Source organism: Brachyistius frenatus, unplaced genomic scaffold (assembly GCF_029030835.1).
Source record: "Brachyistius frenatus isolate BFR_SWC_R1_liver_20210118 unplaced genomic scaffold, ASM2903083v1 Contig_115, whole genome shotgun sequence".
NCBI classification, from domain to species: domain Eukaryota; kingdom Metazoa; phylum Chordata; class Actinopteri; family Embiotocidae; genus Brachyistius; species Brachyistius frenatus.
Window position 1 is genome coordinate 1,272,887 of NW_027210714.1, and position 21,065 is coordinate 1,293,951.

General features: G+C 43.7%; 1 protein-coding gene across 4 annotated transcripts; it reads left to right on the top strand.

The window, feature by feature from the left end:
• The first annotated feature begins 1,964 nt into the window (after positions 1 to 1,964).
• sec24c (SEC24 homolog C, COPII coat complex component) lies at positions 1,965 to 20,448 on the top strand. Of its 4 annotated transcripts, XM_069713074.1 has the most exons (25): positions 1,965 to 2,112; positions 4,010 to 4,188; positions 4,427 to 4,507; positions 5,738 to 5,864; positions 7,102 to 7,268; positions 7,453 to 8,187; positions 8,271 to 8,413; positions 9,336 to 9,404; positions 10,903 to 11,011; positions 11,253 to 11,380; positions 12,137 to 12,275; positions 12,373 to 12,488; positions 12,621 to 12,745; positions 12,880 to 13,071; positions 13,159 to 13,252; positions 13,613 to 13,729; positions 13,816 to 13,986; positions 14,185 to 14,281; positions 14,385 to 14,530; positions 14,859 to 14,997; positions 15,569 to 15,687; positions 16,147 to 16,326; positions 16,497 to 16,682; positions 17,446 to 17,535; positions 18,248 to 20,448. In XM_069713074.1, exons 2-25 carry the CDS (start codon positions 4,029 to 4,031, stop codon positions 18,386 to 18,388), a joined length of 3,771 nt encoding a protein of 1,256 aa, XP_069569175.1. In that variant the 5' UTR covers positions 1,965 to 2,112; positions 4,010 to 4,028; the 3' UTR covers positions 18,389 to 20,448. The 4 variants fall into 4 exon arrangements, with proteins under 4 accessions (XP_069569175.1, XP_069569177.1, XP_069569178.1 ...); XM_069713076.1 differs by lacking the exon at positions 9,336 to 9,404; XM_069713077.1 differs by lacking the exon at positions 4,427 to 4,507.
• Positions 20,449 to 21,065: the final 617 nt, after the last annotated feature.

Sequence of the window (21,065 nt, forward strand, 5' to 3'; positions counted from 1 at the left end):
CACTTTTTGCTATAGTATGACATTATTTTCATAATTTGGACAACATGCTATAGGATGATTTTTTTTTTTTTTAATTTTTAAAGTAATGACAAAAGGTGATACTTGAACCTTGAACTTTCTTGCTGAAAGACAACAGTGTTAACCACCAATCCTCCCAGGAGCTGCTCTGCATTGTGACAAATCTTTGGCTCACTGCAATCTGTAACTTCACCTTCCCCAAATATTCATTCAAATGCGACCAAAATTGCCGCAGACATTCTTTGGATAGTAGATATACGTGTTTTCAAGGGGGTCTACAGTGATATTAAATATCTTCCTGTAATGTGTAGTGTACGCAAAACTTTTTCAATTTCTCCAAACGTTTCAACTTCACTAAAAGTTGAATCACCATCAACAGGCCAAGGTGGAATCTGAACCATTAATAGAAACCTTGGCGAAGGAGAATCTTTTACCTGTTGAGTTAATCAGACGGTTGAGTCACTGGAAGCTCTGAGTGAACTCCGTGAAACACTTTCTCCGCCGCGACTCAATCTTTAGCGCTGAAGATAGTCCAGCGGTCTACAAATGCTGCTTCAGAGCTGGAAACGACCTCATAAGGGTGTTTGAGCCCCACTCAAAGTAATCCACACGGTTCACAAAGGGCGAGTGCACACAGTTCACTAAGCGTGAGTCCCCATAAGGGTAAGCCACACGGTTCATGGAGGGCAAGTTCCCCTAAATCCCCCCCCACATGCTTTTGGGTTTCAGGTTTGCGTTGTAAATGCAGTCATACTAATACCAAACCAAAGGTCAACAACAATACAAAACAAAATTTAAAAATAAAAATCAATAACAAAAAGTAAAGTCTAAATTAGTCATGCTAATACCAAACCAAAGGTCAACAACAATACAAAACAAAATTTAAAAATAAAAATCAATAACAAAAAGTAAAGTCTATATTAGTCATACTAATCCCAAACCAAAGGTCAACAACAATACAAAACAAAATTTAAAAATAAAAATCAATAACAAAAAGAAAAGTCTAAATTAGTCATACTCACACCAAACAACAACAATACAAAACAAAATTTAAAAATAAAAATCAATAACAAAAAGTAAAGTCTAAATCTTCTTGGATTTCTGTCCAAACTGCCACAAACTTTATGCCACAAACAATCTCTCTGCTCTCCTCTAACCCCGTCCGGTCGAGGCAGATGGACGCCCACCTCTGAGCCTGGTTCTGTCTGAGGAGGTAAAGAGGAGTTGTTTTTTCCCCCTCTTAGCTTATATGGGAATTGTTGAATTGTTTGGGTTTCTCTGTATAATATTGTAAAGTTCAGCTGTAAGGACTTTAATAACCTGTGTTGGGATTTGGCGCTATATAAATAAAATTAAATTGAATAAAGTAGCATTAGTTTAAAAAAAAAAAAAAAAAAAAAAAATGGACTAAATATACTTAGTTCCTCTACAGCACTGATAAAAAAAATAAAAATTGTTGAATTGTTTGGGTTTCTCTGTATAATATTGTAAAGTTCAGCTGTAAGGACTTTAATAACCTGTGTTGGGATTTGACGCTATATAAATAAAATTAAATTGAATAAAGTAGCATTAGTTTAAAAAAAAATAAAAAATAAAAAAAAATGGACTAAATGTACTTAGTTCCTCTACAGCACTGATAAAAAAAAATTGTTGAATTGTTTGGGTTTCTCTGTATAATATTGTAAAGTTCAGCTGTAAGGACTTTAATAACCTGTGTTGGGATTTGGCGCTATATAAATAAAATTAAATTGAATAAAGTAGCATTAGTTTAAAAAAAAAATGGACTAAATGTACTTAAAAAAAGAATAAAAAAAAAAGACCGTCTTCTTAAGGGGTCTCCAGCCCAGCCAGCAGCACTGAGCTCCGGGTTCAGCAGCGCAGGTGAACGTGGAGGAAGTCGCGCTGCGGTGTCCGGATGTGGACGTGGCACAGCGCTGCGGCAGTTCCGCTGAATGTCCGCTTCTGATACCGAGAAGGGATTAGTGAGCGACACCCCGGGACGACGTCGGCCACCGGGCTTCACAGTTTTACCACGCACAGAGGATAGGCTTTTTTTTTTCTTTCTTTCTTTTTACCGTTTCCACCACTTCGGAGGTAGGTTTACATTTTTTATTTTTTTTATTTTTTTTGGGGAATCTTGGGATTTCGCTACGTTTGCTAACGCTAGCCGCAATGCTAAAGGCACGGCTAGCACTCGCTTTTTTTTTTTTTTTTTTTTTTAGCTCCGGTCGCGGCGATTTGGTCACACCGGCTGATTTCACTCGCTGTCAGGATTCAACGACAGCACGCCGTCGTTTTCTCCCGCGTGTCGGAAGGCGGTTAAATCCTAAAACGGACTCGTGATGTTTGAACCATTCTCGTGTTTCTTGCTTTCGGTTGTTATGATGCTAACGTCAGCGAGCTAACTGTAATGCGGCACCGCTTCGCTGTTTTGTATTTTTTTTGTCAGTTCGCTCCCTGCGAAGTTGGGACTTTAATTTAATTTTAGCGCGTGTTTCTTATTCTCAAATATCCTTCTTTTGTTTTTTTTTGTTTTTTGGAACAGTTCCCCCCGGTGTTGTGAAGTGAAATCGCTAGCCCGGTGAGAGGGGAGCCGATGCGGGTCACTCGGTAGGCCCGGTGGACTAAATAACCGCACGGCTCCTCCAGATTGTGTTTCTCGTCGTGAATCACCTGCAAACTGCTGAATTATTCAAAGGGCTCGTTTAGCCCGTGTGTTGTTTTTTTTATTTTTTTAATCTTGTTAGATGATACTCCCCCATCATCAACCCTGTGATGTAGGTTGGAGCCGGTCTCCAGAAACCATGGGAATAAATGACACCGCTCCTCCACATCTGTTGTTGACATGTGATGTGTAGTAGTTGATCGTCCACTTTCTGTTTACTCTGTGTCTACAGTTTTTTTTGGGGGGGGGGTTTTTTTTTAATTTAATTTAATAAAGTCGAGTTATTATGTTGGATATCCTACCGTTGTTAAATAGCATAACTGATCTCTTTTCCTGCATTACAGTAAATTGATGTCCTTTTCTGGTTTTCCCACTCAGTCAATATACACAATACTGATTATTATTTGTAAAAAAAAATACAAATCTAATCGTATGAATATTGTTGTTCCAATAGTCATCCCTACAATATCATTGCAATGTCAATATAGCGGTATTTAGTAAAAAAAAACAAAAAAATATTGTGACATTTGATTTTGGCCATATCACCCAAATCAAATGTCTCAGGGTTTTTTTTTTCACACCTGAGAAAGTGTTTGATATCTCAGTCGTCCTTCGAATTATTGGAACTCTTTTTTTTGGGGGACGTTTTGGTTGACATCAGTCTATACTGATACTGCGTCTTTGTAAGCCGTTTTCTCTTCAGGATTTATTTTTTGCCCATTGTATGTCAACCCAAAAACCCAAGGGTGTGGCCAAGTCAAACATTAAAAAGCCAACAAAGGTGTTGTCACTGGACCAGGAAACATGAACCTTATGGGATATGTTTTTTTTTCTTTTGTCTTCACTGAAGGAAGTCACAGAGCTCAGAGTGGAGAAGACTGAAAGTGTTTTGGGTTGAATTTCTTGTTTGTTAGTCCAGGTGCATGGTGCTGTCAAACTCTCCTCAGTCAGTGTTCGGTATGTGTTTCTTGGACTGCCTTCAATTCTCTCTGTTTTTTTTGTTGTTGTTGTTAAAAACAGAAAAGACTGTTTAACAGTTTGAGGAACATTAACCGCCACTGGACTCTTTTCCTTGAACTAGATTAGTCAGCAAATATTCTCTCTTAGGTTGGTTGTGTGTTTTTTGAGGTTCTGTTCCCTTGTTTTAGGGGGAGGACTGCCACAGCAGCCTTTTTCATTATTAGCATCTTAGTCCCAGGGGCTTTCACACTCGTTGTATTATGCCAAGAGCCAGCAAACAGGCAAACCTAATACGTTTAATCTTAAATTAAGGTGCTGAGTAACTGTTTACGACTGTGTTATGATTATGTCACCAATTTCATCCAGATTTAGGGATGAACTGAGGATGAATGTAAACCAGCACACTCCAATGGCCTCTCCATACGGCCAGCCCCAACCTGGCTACGGCCAGCCCGTCTACACTCCCCTCGACGGGGGATACCCTGCCCCCTACGCACCCTACAACAGTCCTGCTTCAGTCTATCAGCCCGAGGCTCAACCACAAGGTAAAATGCCTGTGTGTAAGTGAGACATATGATGCTTTTTCAGCAGCCACACAGTCATAACCTTGGAGTGTCCTCACGTGCCTCCCGCCTTTCTTGGGTGATCATGTATGTGAGAGAAGCCCAGCGCCTGTGAATACTAATCTAAATCTCGACCGCCCTCTCATTCCTTCATTTGGCTTTACGCATTTCTCTACATCTCTTTGTATTTGCCTTCTTTCCCTCTTTTCTTGTATTTCAGGTTACTCTCCTTTCACAAGCTTTCCCTCTAAGTCTGTGGCAGCCAACCCAGTCTCTGACCTCTCCTCTCCTCTTGACTTAGGTAACTGCCTCATCTCTGTTTTCTCACTCATCTCACACTCCACATGGCGGGCGATCATTTTATCCTCTTTCTACCTGCAGGCATTATTCTTGCTGCCATGTCCTTTTCTCACTGAACTATAAACATTGGTACTTGCGTACCGTGCTACGAACAAATCTGGTCCAGTGTACATCCAGGACATGGTCCAACCTTACACCCCAACCCGCTCCCTCCGCTCTGCTTCTACCAATCGGCTTGTTGCTCCCTCGCTGCGAGCTAAACACTCTACAAAATCACAACTGTTTGCTGTCCTGGCTCCTAAATGGTGGAACGAGCTCCCCACCGACATCAGGACAGCGGAAACTCTGTACATCTTCTGCCGCAAACTAAAAACACACCTCTTCTGACTTTACCTTGAATAGTAGAACTTTAGTAGCGCTTAAAATGACACTTACTGATAGAACTTTGTAGTTTGGCTTTCTTGAAGAAATTGTATTTTCTTGATTCTTGTTGTTCTGGGTTTTGTACCCTCATGGTTGAAATGCACTTATTGTAAGTCGCTTTGGATAAAAGAGTCAGCTAAATGTAATGTAATGTAATATACGATCTTTGATTACCTAATGGTCGTGAGGCAACCTTTTTATCGTCAAACATTTAAATGATCCAGAATTATGAATTACGCTTCCATTAGGTGAGAGATACAGTATGTTCCTGATTCAATCTGTACATCCACTGGTCCTATTGATTTTTACACTGCAGTTTTACATGCCTATTACTCTGTTACTTCAGCGTCCATTTGGAAAGGCTGAGTGGATTTTTCTGCCCGTCACTGAGACTACGATACTGAGATTCACTGTAAATAGCAAAAACAAAGACAAGTTATCAGCCTGATAGATGCTTAGCTAGATTTTTCCCGATTTACCATCAACATCCTAAAACTGTCTGATGTCTGGTGTTAATTTCCAACTTTCATCTGAGCCTTTATCTCATTAATGTGACTGACTCTCACAGCACACGATCTTTTCTATGCTGGTTTCATGATGTAGTTTGTGCTCATAACCCCAGAGGCAAAGTCTGGGAATGTAAATCAGTTCTAAAAATGAGTTTGGCCACCGCAGCGGCCTACGGCCGTGTTTAGCTTGCCGTATTGATCCCGTCACTTTAGAGAGACTGATATCGGGATGGATTTAGGATTCTTTGTAGCAGATATTGCTTGTTGCAAGCATGTGTTCATTTCTTCTTTCATTTCAGGTCCTGCCAGAGGTCCGCCCACGTCTGGACAGCCTCCTGTCTCAGCACCTCAACAGTATAATCAGTACAGTCACAGTCAAGGGGACATTCAAAATGGACCCCCACCTATGACACAGGCACCACCCAGGTAATTACACGTTATTTTATTTAATAATGTAATTCAAATTCTGCAGCCTTTGCTTTATATGTTTCTTTCAAGCAGTTGACAGAATCCATTTAAACTCACCAGATAACTGCACTGCACAGTCTTAAACTTCAGGACTTTATGCTCCTCAAAAGAGGTCGTGTGGTCACTTAGAAGTGAAAGTGGACTTCAAACCAACCAAAGCAAAATATTCACAAACACTCAATGTGTTCAGAGATATTTTGAACTGTGAGAAAGTTTTATTCAGTACCGTTTTCTTCAAAACAGGTTTTAAATGCTACATTAGGTCGGGTACAGCAAAGAGGCCACACGAGTCCACCAAGCTCGGATATTATTATCCCGACTGGAGCTGCTCCAGGATACTCTGATGTCAGGAAGAAAAAAATTACCAAGGCTGTTTAACAGATTAGCTGTTTCTATCAAAATCCTTGTTTGTAATTTAAACACACGTAGTTTTGTTAATATGTCGTGATAATCTCTGTGTTGATATGCAGTTAACCTGGTTACTGTAAATCTATGTGTACATGTTAGTTAGTAATCAGGTGTCTCCCCTGACGACCGTGTTACTATAAAAGCATGGCTGTCTTATTTTAACTGTATTAATGATAGAAGAAGCTGCCGTGTGTGTGTGTGTGTGTGTGTGTGTGTGTGTGTGTGTGTGTGTGTGTGTGTGTGTGTGTGTGTGTGTGTGTGTGTGTGTGTGTGTGTGTGTGTGTGTGTGTGTGTGTGTGTGTGTGTGTGTGTGTGTGTGTGAGCACAATGAGAGAACGCAGTACTGCACCTCCTCACTACATGTGTCTTGACATTTACAAATGTTCAACAGTGATAAACAATTGTTGACGATTCCCTTTTTATCCAGATACTCTGTGACCGTCTTCCTGTGAGCTCATTGTTGCACACACACACACACACACACACACACACACACACACACACACACACACACACGTACGTACGTATATGTAAAAAGCCACATACATGGCCAAGAAATCCTTCTCCAGGAAAGCTCTAGCTGAGGAAACCAGATTTCTCTAATCCTCTGTCCTGATTACAAAAAACATTTTTCTTGTGAACATGAATTTTAAGAAATTAGTTTTCTGGGGAAAACCAGATGTACAGGGATTACTTAAACCTGCAGGGTGGACCATTTTTTTTCTCTCCCTTCTGCAGTGCCGGTTTAAATGCACGCAGATACACTAAAAGATTTGTGTGTTTCCAGGCCTGCTGTGTCTCAGCCATACAACCAAGGAGCTGTGAACCTGTCAGGGCCGCACCCCTCCTATCCCCAACACTACGGGCCTCCACACACAATGCAACAAATCACCAACCAGATGACTGGGATGCAGATCAACTCTGGGCCGCCGACTCCCGCGGGGCCAGGATACGGTAAAGTTAGACAGACTTGTGCTCGAGTGTAATGTAATTTATTTCACCAGTGATGTGAATGGAGTATGACATGTGACGTGGATGCATCTTATTAAAGATTTAAATGTTCTCATTGCAAATGCATGAAGTCTATTATTGACTTTATGACACTTAAATAATGTCACACTGTCTGCGCTCTGTTCAGCCCCACCTCACAGCTCGCAGCCTCCCGTCAGTACTGCCTACCCGGCTGCACCTCCACCCTCCTACACTCAAGCCCCTCCCCCTGTGTCCGCTGCTCAGACCCAACCACCACCTCCCAGTGGCCCCGCACCTTCTCAGCAATACTACGGAGGCCCACCGCCTCCTTCTCAACAGCCATTCAACTCTTCTGTCCCCCCTACTTCTCAACAGCAGTTCAACTCTTCTGCACCCCCACATCCTCCTTCTCATCAAACCTTACCTCCCTCCTCCTACTCAGGTCCTGTGCCTCCACCCAGTCAAGCCCCTGCTCCCCCCGTGACTCAGCCACAGCAGTCCTTCCCTCCACCCCAGCCCCCTTTTTCCTCACCACCTCCACCTGTCAGTCAGGCCGCCTACCCTTCTGGCCCGCCTCCCCCGGCCCAAGGCTCCTTCCCACCCAGAGGACCCCCTCCATCCTCTCAGCCTGGCTCTTTTCCTCCCCCTGGTCCTCCTCCCACCTCCGTCACCTCTTGCCAGTACCCGGGCCCCATGCCACCCCAACAGCAGCTCCCTCCATCCCAGCCATCCCCTTACCACTCAGGACCCCCTCCTCCCAGAGCTCAGATGCCCCCCACTTCCATGGCTCAGAGCAACCACATGCCGCCAGGACCACTGGGCCCCCCAGGCCCTCCTGGACCCCTGCAGCAGCCTCCATCTCAGCCTGGCATGCAGACGGGATACCCTCCTCAGCAGAACGGTGAGGAGACGGCCGTTATGTAGAAGCTAACAAGGTAACTGTTTGTTTTCTCTTTTGCTCAGCTGTTATTTCATGCTCTCCAGGTGCGTTTGGGCAGGTGAGAGGCCCTCAGCCGGGTTATGCAGGCCCTTATCCCGGGCAACCAAACTATGGCGCGCCTGCACCGGCACCAGCTCCTGCTCCACCTGCACAGAAAAGACTTGACCCAGATGCCATTCCCAGCCCGGTGAGCGAATGCATTTACTGTTTCACTCGAAAGTTTTAGGTTTACAATATAACACCCTCTTTTCATCCCTTTTATGATGGTCAGGATTTTTACTGTCGAGTTCATTTTGGTGGTGATGTACTGATGCATTATATGGAGAGTTCCTAATGTCAGTATAAATTCTACCCTTATAAACTTTGTAAAGATACATTTTATGTTCGACCTGTTGAACTGAAGTGCGTTACATTCTACAGGTGTACCTAATAAAGTTACCACAGAGTGTATGATTTTGCATGCACCACTTAGAGCTGGGCTGTAATATTATCCTCACAATGATCTGAATTTTCAGTGATATTATCATGTGCAGTGTCACAATATCCAGTTTCAGCCTCTGAATTTGTCACTTTTTAATCATTTGTGGGATGTGGGACAGATTTTACGGCCTGTTAATGTTGCATATTGTACGTTTTAAGAGTCATTTAATCATACTTTTAACCTGTTCAAATTTTGAAAATGATGTAATAAATATATATTTGTCTGTTCCACCTGGCACACCACATTCACCGCTGGATACCACAGTTCTATATTGATTTTGAAAACGATTGTCTTGATATTGCCCAGCTCTACAGAAGTGAAATATTTTCACTTTGTTTGTAACCTTCTGCAGCCGTCTTTTACACGTGGAGACGTTTAGCATGTTCGTAAGGCTACTGATGAATTCACATCTACTTGCACTTTACTGTCTTAAAGTAAACAATGCCACTAATCTGTAATCGATACTGCTGATTAATTTCTGTCTAAATAACAACAATGCTGCCCGCTACTCAGCACAGTCCTGCTGAGCTTTTTTCTTCTCACACTCCGTTTGATCTTTTCACTCTTTGTATTCATTCATTTTTGTCTTGTTTTACACAATTTGCTGGACAAACATTTGAATGTAAAGCAAGCGTCTGACATGCCGGCTGTGCAGAAATCAAGACATAGAATAGATCCAGACGCTATCCCCAGCCCAGTAAGTTTCCTGTGTGCCTGCCTCTGCCTCTTCCCCTGCCTCATCCTGTCCTCTCTCTGCCCGACGGCATCAACCCACTGCCTCCACCTCCTGTCCTCCCCTCCTTACCCCTCAGAGTCAGGGACGGTGTGAGAGAATGACTCCTATCAGAAAGAAGAACAACTTGCGTTAATGGGTCAACCGTCCTTTCCTAAGAGCTGCGTCCGAAAGGACTGAAATGATACACGGATGCTGTTCGTCACAGATACAGCTTTTAGATTTTGGTTACAATCCAAACAAAATGCAACACGAATCATATTTAAAGTAAAAGTTTGACATTGTGGGAAACTTTCTTATTTACCGTCTACCTGAGAGTTACATGATAAGCTTGCTACTAATCACATGTCTGTACATTTAAGTACGAAGCCACTGCTGTTATCCAGCTAGCTTAACTAAAGCATAAAGATTAGAAATGGCGGGGGGGGGGGACAACCAGCCTGGCTCAATGCAAAGGTAAAAAAATCTGCCCTGGAGCTCATTAAGCAACACACATTACAGTTTGTTTGTTGAATACAGACAAGAACTGGAAAAACAACAATTTTAAGAATTATAGATTATTTCTTGGGCCCGTTTTAAGATCCGGCTTTTCTTTTTTTTTACACGGGCAAAAAAAAGGAAGCATAATGCAGCGTGACGACCTCTGCTGCCGGCCTAATGACACAACAGCGCTCCTCTCATTGCAAGTTCACACCTTGTATAAAGAACAGTCGAAGTAATGGCGCATCATTTCCACCTTGAACAGGCTGTGTGGACGGTGCTTTAGTTGAAACCGGTATCCACCAGGAGTCTCCCAACACGTCCCGTAGTATCAGTTTTCTCATTTAACTTGCAGCAAGACAGTGTCTAAGAGTGTTTTCCACACTGTTAATCTATTTTAATCATATTTGTGCCGTAGAGATGCCCCCCCACCCCTCCACCTCCTCCCCACGTCATAACCGTCTCCCACCTCACTGTCTATGTGTTTGATCGGGCCTTTGAGGCAGCCCATCTTAGTTTTGCCAGCTTGGGAGAGCTGTAGTCAGTCATTGGGAAGTTTAAACAGCCTCATCCCCTCAATCCTTTTCCGTGCCCCGCATGCGGCCTGCAGCGTTTTGACTTACCCCCAGTTCCTTGCATTAAAGGCATGCCTTGATAAATCCTTTTCATTTGTTTTTGTTTTCAAAGTTTTGTCACTTTATCATGTATGTAAAACTACAATACAACTTCAGCATGAATCTGTAGCATCTTCAGTATGAAACCGTCATCTGCAGATATTGATGGGGTTTAGGTGTGTAGCTGCAGGTGTGTGTGTGTGTGTGGGTGGGGGGGGGGGGCTGTGTGAAAGTGCATGGGTGTTAAATATTCTTCTTTTGGACTTTTATGAGACCCGGGCAGTGACAGCGTTTCGTATTATACGTGTATAATGATGCTGTGAATGTTTACTAAAGTAAAGACATTTTTATCCTCTCCTCCTTTGTAGATCCAGGTAATAGAGGATGACCGGGCTAAGATCACTGAGCCGTTCACCACAGGGGTCAGAGGTCAGGCCCCACCGCTGGTCACAACCAACTTCCAGGTCAAAGACCAAGGTCAGTCCTACTTCATTCTAAAACATTTAGTTGTTGAAGAAGTTATAGTCACTCACTTTTTTTTCACCCGCATCTTCCAAACTTGAGTCCTTGTGAAAAATGAATGAATTATCCTGAAGATTTCTTCCTTCCCCCGACAAATAAACACAAACAAGAAAAAGGGAATAGCTCGCGTCTCCTCCTGGGGGGGGGTCATGTGGACCTCGTGGGATATTAATGGAGGATTTGCGTTTGTGTTTAGGTAATGCCAGTCCCAGGTTTATTCGCTGTACGGCCTACAATATGCCTTGCACAGCCGACATGGCCAAGCAGTCTCAGGTGCCGCTGGCTGCCGTCGTGAAGCCCCTCGCCACGCTGCCGGCAGATGAGGTGAGCGACGCCTCCCCTCCTCTTCTCACTCTCTCCTGTCTGCTTTGTGCTGCGAATGTTGCGAGCCCCGTCTCGACTGGGCCTTTTTCTGATCTGATCTGGCGCAATAACCTCCCGAGGAGATGAAACTGTTTTCGCTGGAAAGACATCGGAAGCGGTGGAATCATTTCCTCTGTTAAAGGTGCTCCGTATACAAACAGTACAGCGTTGGTGTTGTTATGGAGGCTGCTGGCTACCTCTGTAAATTTGGACTATATTGTGAAGTTAATTTGACCCGTCAACAAGCTTTTCCCCTGCATTTCACCCTCTTTACCACATGTGCACGTGCCACAGCACCACCTTCTGTTGTAACAGTCGGGACAGTTTTGGAGCCAGATTTGACAAAAGATTATTTTTCAGAGAAACGCCTGATATAGAGATATTATCATTGGATGCCTGTAATGTCAGTGGGATAATCTGTCTCAAAATGACAGAGGTGGGAGTGGCTACGTGACCTTGTTTCATGCTCTCGTCGTGTGCAACCAATATCCATTTGGACTGGCCGACTTGTGCGTTACATCATTTTGGCGTGAAAAGCAGCAGTAGGGAAAAGCAGATGTAATTTGAACTGATAAACTGGTGCGGCCCACATGGCGTCCCTGCTCAGTAATTCTGTCCACATTAGGTCACCCTTGTTTGTTTGTATTGTATGAATGAGGTCTGTCGGCCCCAACGTTAAGAGTCGTGTCTTCCCCCTTTCACTAATTCCCCTGTTAGACCCCTCCCTACCTGGTGGACCACGGCGAAGGCGGTCCAATCCGCTGCAACCGCTGTAAGGCCTACATGTGTCCATACATGCAGTTCATCGAGGGAGGCCGCCGCTTCCAGTGCGGGTTCTGCAGCTGTGTTACAGAGGGTGAGTTCGTGTGTTCGTTAACGTGCTAAAACTTGCAGTGTTGGATGAATTTCTAAATCGATCTATTTTGTCCCTTGTTGCTCTTTTTCCCCGACAGTGCCTCCACATTACTTCCAGCATCTGGACCACACCGGTAAGAGGGTGGACTGCTACGATAGGCCGGAGCTTTCACTGGGCAGCTACGAGTTCTTGGCCACTGTCGACTATTGTAAGGTACGATCTGGGATCACCAGGGTTTTTAGTTGGTTTTTTTTTTTTTATTGATACATCAAGCGGGTACTGAATCTGAGCAGAAAATGAGTTTTAAGTTACACACGGCTTAAATATTTTCCTGTCTCTTAACAGAACAACAAGCTTCCTCAGCCTCCAGCCTTCATCTTCCTCATCGACGTGTCCTACAACGCTGTTAAGAGCGGCATGGTCAACATTGTCTGCCAGGAACTTAAGACCCTGCTGGACTACCTGCCCAGGTGAGCAGATACACAGGCTGGAAGAAATGAATGATGTTGGACGAAGAAAAGAAACTGAACACACTTTTACTTCTGGCTCTCGTCAGGAATCTGATCTTGACCTTTTATCCAATTTCCTCCCTTTCTGCATTCAGGGAGAACCCGGAGATCGACTCTGTGGTGCGGGTGGGTTTTGTCACCTACAACAAGGTCTTACACTTCTACAATGTGAAGTCCAGCCTGGCCCAGCCGCAGATGTTGGTGGTGTCGGACGTGTCAGACATGTTTGTGCCCCTCCTCGACGGGTTCCTGGTCAACGTAAACGAAAGCCGGCTTGTTATCGAGAGGTGAGCAGACGCATAGCCGACGCTCGCACATCAGCAGATACAAACCAAACGGATCTGTTTAATGACACGCTGCTGCTGTTTTCTCAGTTTGCTGGACCAGATCCCAGAGATGTTTGCAGACACCAGGGAGACGGAGACGGTGTTTGGACCCGTCATCCAGGCAGGACTGGAGGCACTCAAGGTAACCATATTTTTGTTTTTTTGGGGTTTTTTCTGGAAGCTTTCTGAGGCCTGATAATGTCATTTCAAGTTTTTCAGAAGCTCTTGAAGTACACCTTTATTCTGAATTAATATCTGGCACATAAAGTTCCCAGAATAGTTTGTTGTGATATTTCTTCTTCTAAATAAGCTTGAGGTGAAATATTTTTGGTATTTTTTTTGTGTGTGTGAGCTGTACAGAAGCAAAAATATTCAAGTGAAGCTACAAAGGTCTGAAACCAAAAATACGCAGCGATAAGTCAGCTGGATCTTAATGCATCTGGACACGGAGTGTGTACGCTGCCGCTGACACCGCTGATGGTTTCATGTTATTATTTCTCAGGCTGCTGACTGTGCAGGGAAGCTGTTTGTGTTTCACACCTCGCTGCCCATCGCAGAGGCTCCTGGAAAACTAAAGAACAGAGAAGACAAGAAGCTGATTGGAACGGACAAGGAGAAGGTAAACACGAGTGCAGCAACATGCGAGTTTCGTATTCTCCTGACTCGGTTTGTTATTCTCACTCCGTCCTCTTCTGTCATCCACAGTCTCTGTTTCAGCCGCAGGTGGCTTTCTACAACACCCTGGCTAAGGAGTGTGTAGCCCAGGGCTGCTGTGTGGATCTATTCCTCTTCCCCAACCAGTACGTGGATGTCGCCACGTTAGGGGTGGTCCCTGTCTCCACTGGAGGATCAGTCTACAAATACACCTACTTCCAGGTGAGCAAAGATCTCCCCGCTCCTCCTTCAGCCTCGATCGTCTAAATCTGCGGGTTTAAATTTAGGCAGCCGACTCGAGAGATTTTTATGATGAACTGTGTTCAGCCGTAGAAGTGGATGTTTCTCTTCTTTAGTTGGTCTTCTTTGCCGTGAAAGCGTTTCGACACTTAAGTCGTGGCGTATTCTCTTTTATCCCAGGCTCAGTCGGATCAGGAGCGATTCCTGAACGACCTCCGACGAGACGTTCAGAAACTCGTTGGGTTCGATGCTGTTATGAGGGTGCGAACCAGCACAGGTGAGACTGCCAGCATTTCGAACAAAGAAAGAAAGAAAAAAAAGAAAAGAGGAGTCTGACCGAGAGATGCGGCACGTGACAACTGACCTCGCGTTTCCTTCAGGTATCCGAGCGACAGACTTCTTAGGCTCCTTTTTCATGAGCAACACCACAGATGTGGAGCTGGCAGGCCTGGACTGTGACAAGGCCATCACTGTCGAGTTCAAACACGACGACAAGCTCAGCGAGGAGACGGGCGCGCTCATGCAGGTGTGTGTTTGTGAACAAATCCTCCAAAGAGAAATCTCAACTGTTTTATTTGCTTTGTTTTCATTCCAGTGGCAGTAACGTAAGTGTCGATAACGCATAAACGTAACGGTTTGCCTCACTCACCTCATGCACGTAGCATACATCCTACTCTTGTTATGCATTACTGTCATACTGTTAAATAATCTTAATACTGCTATTATCTTTGATATGAATTTATTTCCCCCAAGAAGTAAGCCGATATTATCGTGAATGACACCATGCGTTACATCAATACCATCAAAACCGGTTCGCGTGTGAGAGGTTTCTGTCCCGGTTTGTCTCCCTGCAGTGTGCCGTGCTGTACACCAGCTGCAGCGGCCAACGGCGTCTCCGCATCCACAACATGGCCGTCAACTGCTGCTCTCAGCTGGCCGACCTCTACCGCAACTGTGAGACGGACACGATCATCAACTTCCTCTCTAAATACGGTGAGTTTTCTTTTCTTTTCTTTTCTTTTTGACCGGCACGCGCAGCATCTTCTTCACTGCTCGCTCAGTGCGAAGGCACGTGGTGGAACTGAGGGGGGGCGGGGCCAATCTGTACTCTACAAATGTACTCATCCTGCACTGTCCTCTAGCGACGTGCGAGTGGAGAGTCGAGTGAGTGACATTTTCTAAAAATAACATTAGGCAACCGTCAGCTGCTCCTGTGGCGCTGTAAACGAACCGACGGTAGAAAGCTGGAGCTGTTACCGACACCGACGTTTGCAGCTTCAATCGTTGTTCAAAGCCAGTTGCACATTCTTCTTTTTTTCTTCTTTTTTTTTTGAGACAATAGTGTGAAACGCCTTACGTCATCAAATCACACGCACGCATTATTAGCCTGTTATTTTATATTGGTTCCTGGTGGTTGATTAACTCCTCGTTGCGCTCTATATTTTGTGTGTGTGTGTGTGTGTGTGTGTGTGTGTGTGTGTGTGTGTGTGTGTGTGTGTGTGTGTGTGTGTGTGTGTGTGTGTGTGTGTGTGTGTGTGTGTGTGTGTGTTTTCATGTCTCACAGCTTTCCGTGGCGTCCTGAACAACCCGACCAAGGCGGTGAGAGACACTCTGATCAACCAGTGTGCTCAGATTCTGGCCTGCTACCGGAAGAACTGTGCAAGTCCCTCGTCTGCTGGTCAGGTACATAAAGCGTCAGCACATCTGCTCCAGTTCCCATGGAAACATTTTGCATTAAACAGGAAACGAGACCAAACTGGCCAATACGTTTTTGTAACTTTCCTGCTTTTTAGTTTTTCTTTTCCGTGGTCCAGTTTTTTTTTTCTCGACTTTTAAGTTCAAGATTTAATGTCACTTAGATTTCAGGTTTTTAGACAAACCTAAACCAGCTCCATTTGCTGATGAGAAAATATTCAAAAAGCTTGCAGGTGATTGTATATTACAATCTAGCCTCGTATATGAGCAATGAAGACTGTAAAATGCAAGCGGAGCTTAAATAGTGTTCACTAAAGAATGAGCTTGTCTCTTATTTGTACAGTATATCCTTCCTATGGCACCTGCCAGCTTATCTCATAAGTCACCGTGTCTTGGCAGGGCACGTCAGTATTTACATCCCCAGCACTACGTCTGTGTGTTTTCCAGCTGATTCTCCCAGAGTGCATGAAGCTGCTGCCGGTTTATCTGAACTGCGTGCTGAAGAGCGACTTGCTGCTGCCGGGAGCCGACGTCTCGTTGGACGACCGGGCTTACCTGAGGCAGCTGATCAGCTGCATGGACGTCACGGAGAGCCACGTCTTCTTCTACCCCCGCCTGCTGCCACTGGTGAGACCACAATGTTTTGTGCCGCTACTACGTCCACCCTGAGCACTGAATCCCGCCGCACTCGTTGGGGTGGAAAGAATGAGTCTGGATTTCGATGTGCTCCTTTGAGCAGTAAGATGGCAACAGCAACGCGTCCACCTACTTCTGGTCTTTCTCTTTTAACTTTCCAGGTGAAGTTGGACAGCGAGTCGTTGCCGGTGGCGGTCCGGGACTCGGAGGAGAGGTTGTCGAAAGGCGGCGTTTACCTCCTGGAGACGGGGCTCCACCTCTTCCTGTGGGTGGGAGCCAGCGTCCAGCAGGAGCTGCTGCTCAACATCTTCGGCACGCCGAGCTTCAGCCAGATCGAGTCGAGCATGGTGAGAGGACACATATCGTCTCCCGGGGTTTAAACTCCGGTTGTGTTTGTGGGTGAAGGCCATTGAAATCACCCAACTTGTTTCTTGTGTGTGTGTATATATATATATATATATATATATATATATATATATATATATATATATATATATATATATATATATATATATATATATATATATATATATATATATATATATATATATATATATATATATGTATATATATATATATATATTCTCTGCCTGAAGTTTTGGGCTTTCATACCTTCCTCACAGTGGTACTGTGTGGTGTGAAGTTACCGCTACTTCCTGTATCCGTTTCAAATTGCAAGCGTTTGTTCCAAATTTAAAAGCCCTGTAGCGTTTCATACGTCGTCCAACTGCATACCAGCCGTTTCTAGTCTTGTTCTCAGAGTGCAACAATTTTTGTTTGTTTGTTTATTGATGTTTAGAAAAATTTAATAAACATGAGGGCAAATTAAATAATTTTCCATTAAAGCCAAAGGGTTAAACTCTCAAATAATTTGTATTTCTTGTGTCTCTGCTACAGAGGCTGAGAAATTCAGGTTTTAGTTTTTCAGAAAACCCCCCAGGTTTTAGGAGGTTGTTTTCAGGTTGTTGTTTTTTTTTTTTTTTTTTTTTAGAGGGCGTCACAATAGATTAAAACTATTATGTTGCAGTAAACATTGATTTTTATTGTTTTACATCTGACAAATTGTCATGGTTGTGTCTCATTTCTGAATGCGGCCGCTCTGTGTTTCAGACAAGTCTGCCGGTTCTAGACAACCCGTTCTCTCAGAGACTCCGAGAGATCATCGACTCCTTCAGAGCGCAGAGATCTCGATACATGAAGGCAAGCTCTCTCTTTTTCTTTGTTACTTCACTGATGTCTTTAAATGCTTTGTATTGGGTTTTTCGTTTCCCGTCTTGTTTGGGGCTCGGTACCATCTCGCCAATAACTGGTTGGTGAACTGGTCGCTGAATGTCTTTTTCTACATATTCCTTTTTCTTTGAACAAAAAACTGCCAAAGTTCTCGAGTAATCTGTGTTAATATAAAGATGCAAAGAGCACGTTTGACTATTTATAATTGTTCAAATTTTACAAAGTCAAAGTTATATATGGGGAACGAATTGAGTTAAAATAACTTATCGAGAATCTGTATCTGACCTACTGAGGAGTTTTTACTGTTAATACCTGAAAGCAGGTCACTTAGATCAACAAAAAATTCAATTGGCAACTATTTTGATAATTCATGAATTATTTAAGTCAATAATCGAGCAAAAAAAAAAAAAGCCAAACTTTCTCTGGTTTCAACTTCCCAGATGTGAGGTTTTTCTTTTGTAATCTGATAAAAAGAAAACATTATTATTTGGGGCGTTCATACATCTTGTAGACAATAATCAAATTTTCACTGTCACTTTTTGATAACGAAAATACCTGTTCCAAGCAGTCTTTGGGTGTTTGATACTCGATAGTATGGACACGTTTTCATAAATGTGTAGAAAGTTTTTTTTTTTATATATATCGTGCCCCTCTTTCACTTCCTCTCTCCTCTGGTTTGCAGCTGATGGTGGTGAAACAGGAAGACAGAGCCGAGCTCATATTCAGGCACTTCTTGGTCGAGGACAAGAGCGCCAGCGGGGGAGCGTCATACGTGGACTTCCTGTGTCACATGCACAAGGAGATCCGCCAGCTTCTCAGCTAGGCCCCCAAATTCGCACCCGTCACCTGCATAAGCCCCCGCCGCAGAGAGCCCCTCCCCCTCCCTCCTCCCACCCTCCATGTTACCTTTCATGTGAAAGAAAGCGCTTTATCTATTTTTTTTTTTATTATTTTTTTTTTTAAACCTAATAAACTAAAGCTCTCCTTGCTGTATGTCAGCTGAGCTCCACAGACCAGCTGGCAGATCACGTCGTGTGTGTGTGTGTGTGTGTGTGTGTGTGTGTGTGTGTGTGTGTGTGTGTGTGTGTGTGTGTGTGTGTGTGTGTGTGTGTGTGTGTGTGTGTGAGAGAGGGGGAGAGAGAGAGAGAGAAACAGAGAGAAAGATTGAGGATGTTGATCAAGCTTTACTCTGCCTCAAATCTTCTGCTCCAACACAGCAGGAGCGAAATATCTGACGAGGGAGGGTAATGTATATAAACACGAGTGAACAATTATGTATGCAACAGACTGACAGAGCGACGGAGGCGGCTCACGTTGACCAGTCGGGAGTCCTGTCTGTATTACGAGCACTGAAAAGGCTGTTTTGGGTGCACTGGCGACGCTCGGATAGCGAAACACTTTTTATATGATTGAATCCCATTAGAGTGAAGGACATCTACATACCAAGACGTAAAATGGAATTGAATATAAATGCTGTTTTTTCTTTGTCTTTTTTTTTTTTTTTTTTCCCCCCCACTTAACTCTTGGCCTTAGTACCCCACTCCCCCTTCTCCCCCAACATGCTGCTCCAATCATCCATAATGTGTGTGTGTGTGTGCGCGTGCGTGTGTCTGTTTCCAGATGTGAGAGGATTATCTGCCCAATTTGGCTCTCCTGCTGGGTCTCCAGGTGCTACTATCTAAATTTAAACCCTGGATTAACAGCTCAAACTAGAGTCCGATGAGTTTATCCTTGCAGAGATCATTCAAGACGAGTCTTGAAAGTGTAAAATCTGGTTTCAGTGTCCACCAGTAAACTGAAATTAAGGGTGCACGTGACAGCGGTGAGCACTAAATCATGGCTGTCATTGGTATAATCCTGATTATTTTACATCAGTTTTCTTTATTGATGCAAAGATGTGGCTCTGCTGTTTGGGCCCCAGATGTGCATTTCAGATTACTGTCATCATGGTTCCCTCATTTAGTTCTGAGTCTATGCAGCACTGACAAACGGCACAGACAAAGTGGACTGAAGAAATAAACTGAAGGAAAAAAAAAAAAAAAGGAAATCAATGAGGCATATGAACTTTTCATTTCAGCATCACGGTGATCGAACATTCCCCCCCCCCCCCCTCCTCCCTCCTGTTCAGTTTCTGTGAATGATTGCGTCTCCTGATGACGTGTAGTGCTGCAGACTTTATATCAATCAAAAGCTGAGATTTCCAGAATTGTATAAAAAAAAAAAAAAAAGTGAATTTGCAGCAGACAGAAATGAGCACAGAATGACAGCAGCTGAACAAACATCAGTTAATGTTTGCAAACTTTTGAGTTGTCTCCGCACTGAAAAGCCGTTCGGTGTGTAAATAAAATATATAATCTGTACAGAATTAATAGATGATAATAACAATTTTAAAGACCTGCCTGAGCAGCTGCGGTTTGTTGATGGTTGGTTTCTCTGTCACGAAGAGCGCTGAATACAAAATCACGGCTTTTAGTGAAGAGAGGAAGACGGACTTTTTGATATGCGAGTGTGAGTTTGTGTGTGTGTGTGTGTGTGTGTGAGTGTGTGTGAGAATGTGGGGTTGGTCCTGGTGAATTTCTCATGAGGAACAGAGGGATCCGCCAACACACATGCAAACATACTCTCTCCCCTTGAGATTAAATTCAGTCTTCATTTATCACTTTCTGTTCCTTTTTTAATGATGTGACTTTGTGTTTGTGTGTGTGTGTGTGTGTGTGTGTGTGTGTGCAGACCTCTGTTCCCTCTTTACGTTCACTGACTTTTGATTGACCCACCGTCTCGACTATATCTTAATTTCTGTTCCTCTTTTTCTTTGATTCTTTTTCTTTTCTTTTTTTTCATTGCCTCTTGGGACTGCTAATAAAATGGTTGTTAAAAGTGAAACGCGGTGTTGTGGTCCTCACGTTCATGGTGCTCCGTGTCTTCACTGAGAAACGTTTTCATGATAAATCACAATCAGAATAAATTCTGTTCATATTGCTGTACACATCTTGGATGTAGTTTTCACCCATTTTTTTTTGGTTTACTTAAAGAAGACCTCATTGCTCTTCAGGTTTTTTTTGTTCTTTTTTGGGAGACTCCAGCAGAAAAACTACATGATTCAGTTTTGTTTTGTTTTTTTGGGACTTTCTGCACCCCCTCAGTTCATCGTCTGTCTGGCGAGCTGTTTTGGCTCCCGTCTCTTTAAGGCCACCTCCCTAAATACCGACCTTCTTCTCATTGGCCTGCAGCTCCCAGTACTTGCGGGCTCCGCCTCCTCCCGTTGTAGGTGTGGAAAAGAAAACTGTAAACCTTTTAACGAAGATAATTTGTCCTCCTTGATGGGAAATGACGATGTGTGACGGATAAAATTAGCCCAGTACGTCCTCTTTACTGTAACTGAGCTATCTGTAATTCCACCCGTGCTTCGGGACAAAATGTCCGCTGTGAAACAGGTCTGTTTAGCACTAAAGACAAAGTAGAACAGATTGCTATGACAGTTTTGCATGTGGGCTTGGAAA

Bases quoted from the DNA above. Each gene is read 5' to 3' on its own strand.
- sec24c (XM_069713074.1), top strand. From the start codon at position 4,029: ATGAATGTAAACCAGCACACTCCAATGGCCTCTCCATACGGCCAGCCC. The intron at 13,072-13,158 runs GTGAGCAGACGC...CTGTTTTCTCAG, and splicing joins AGCCGGCTTGTTATCGAGAG to TTTGCTGGACCAGATCCCAG. The intron at 13,730-13,815 runs GTAAACACGAGT...TGTCATCCACAG, and splicing joins TTGGAACGGACAAGGAGAAG to TCTCTGTTTCAGCCGCAGGT.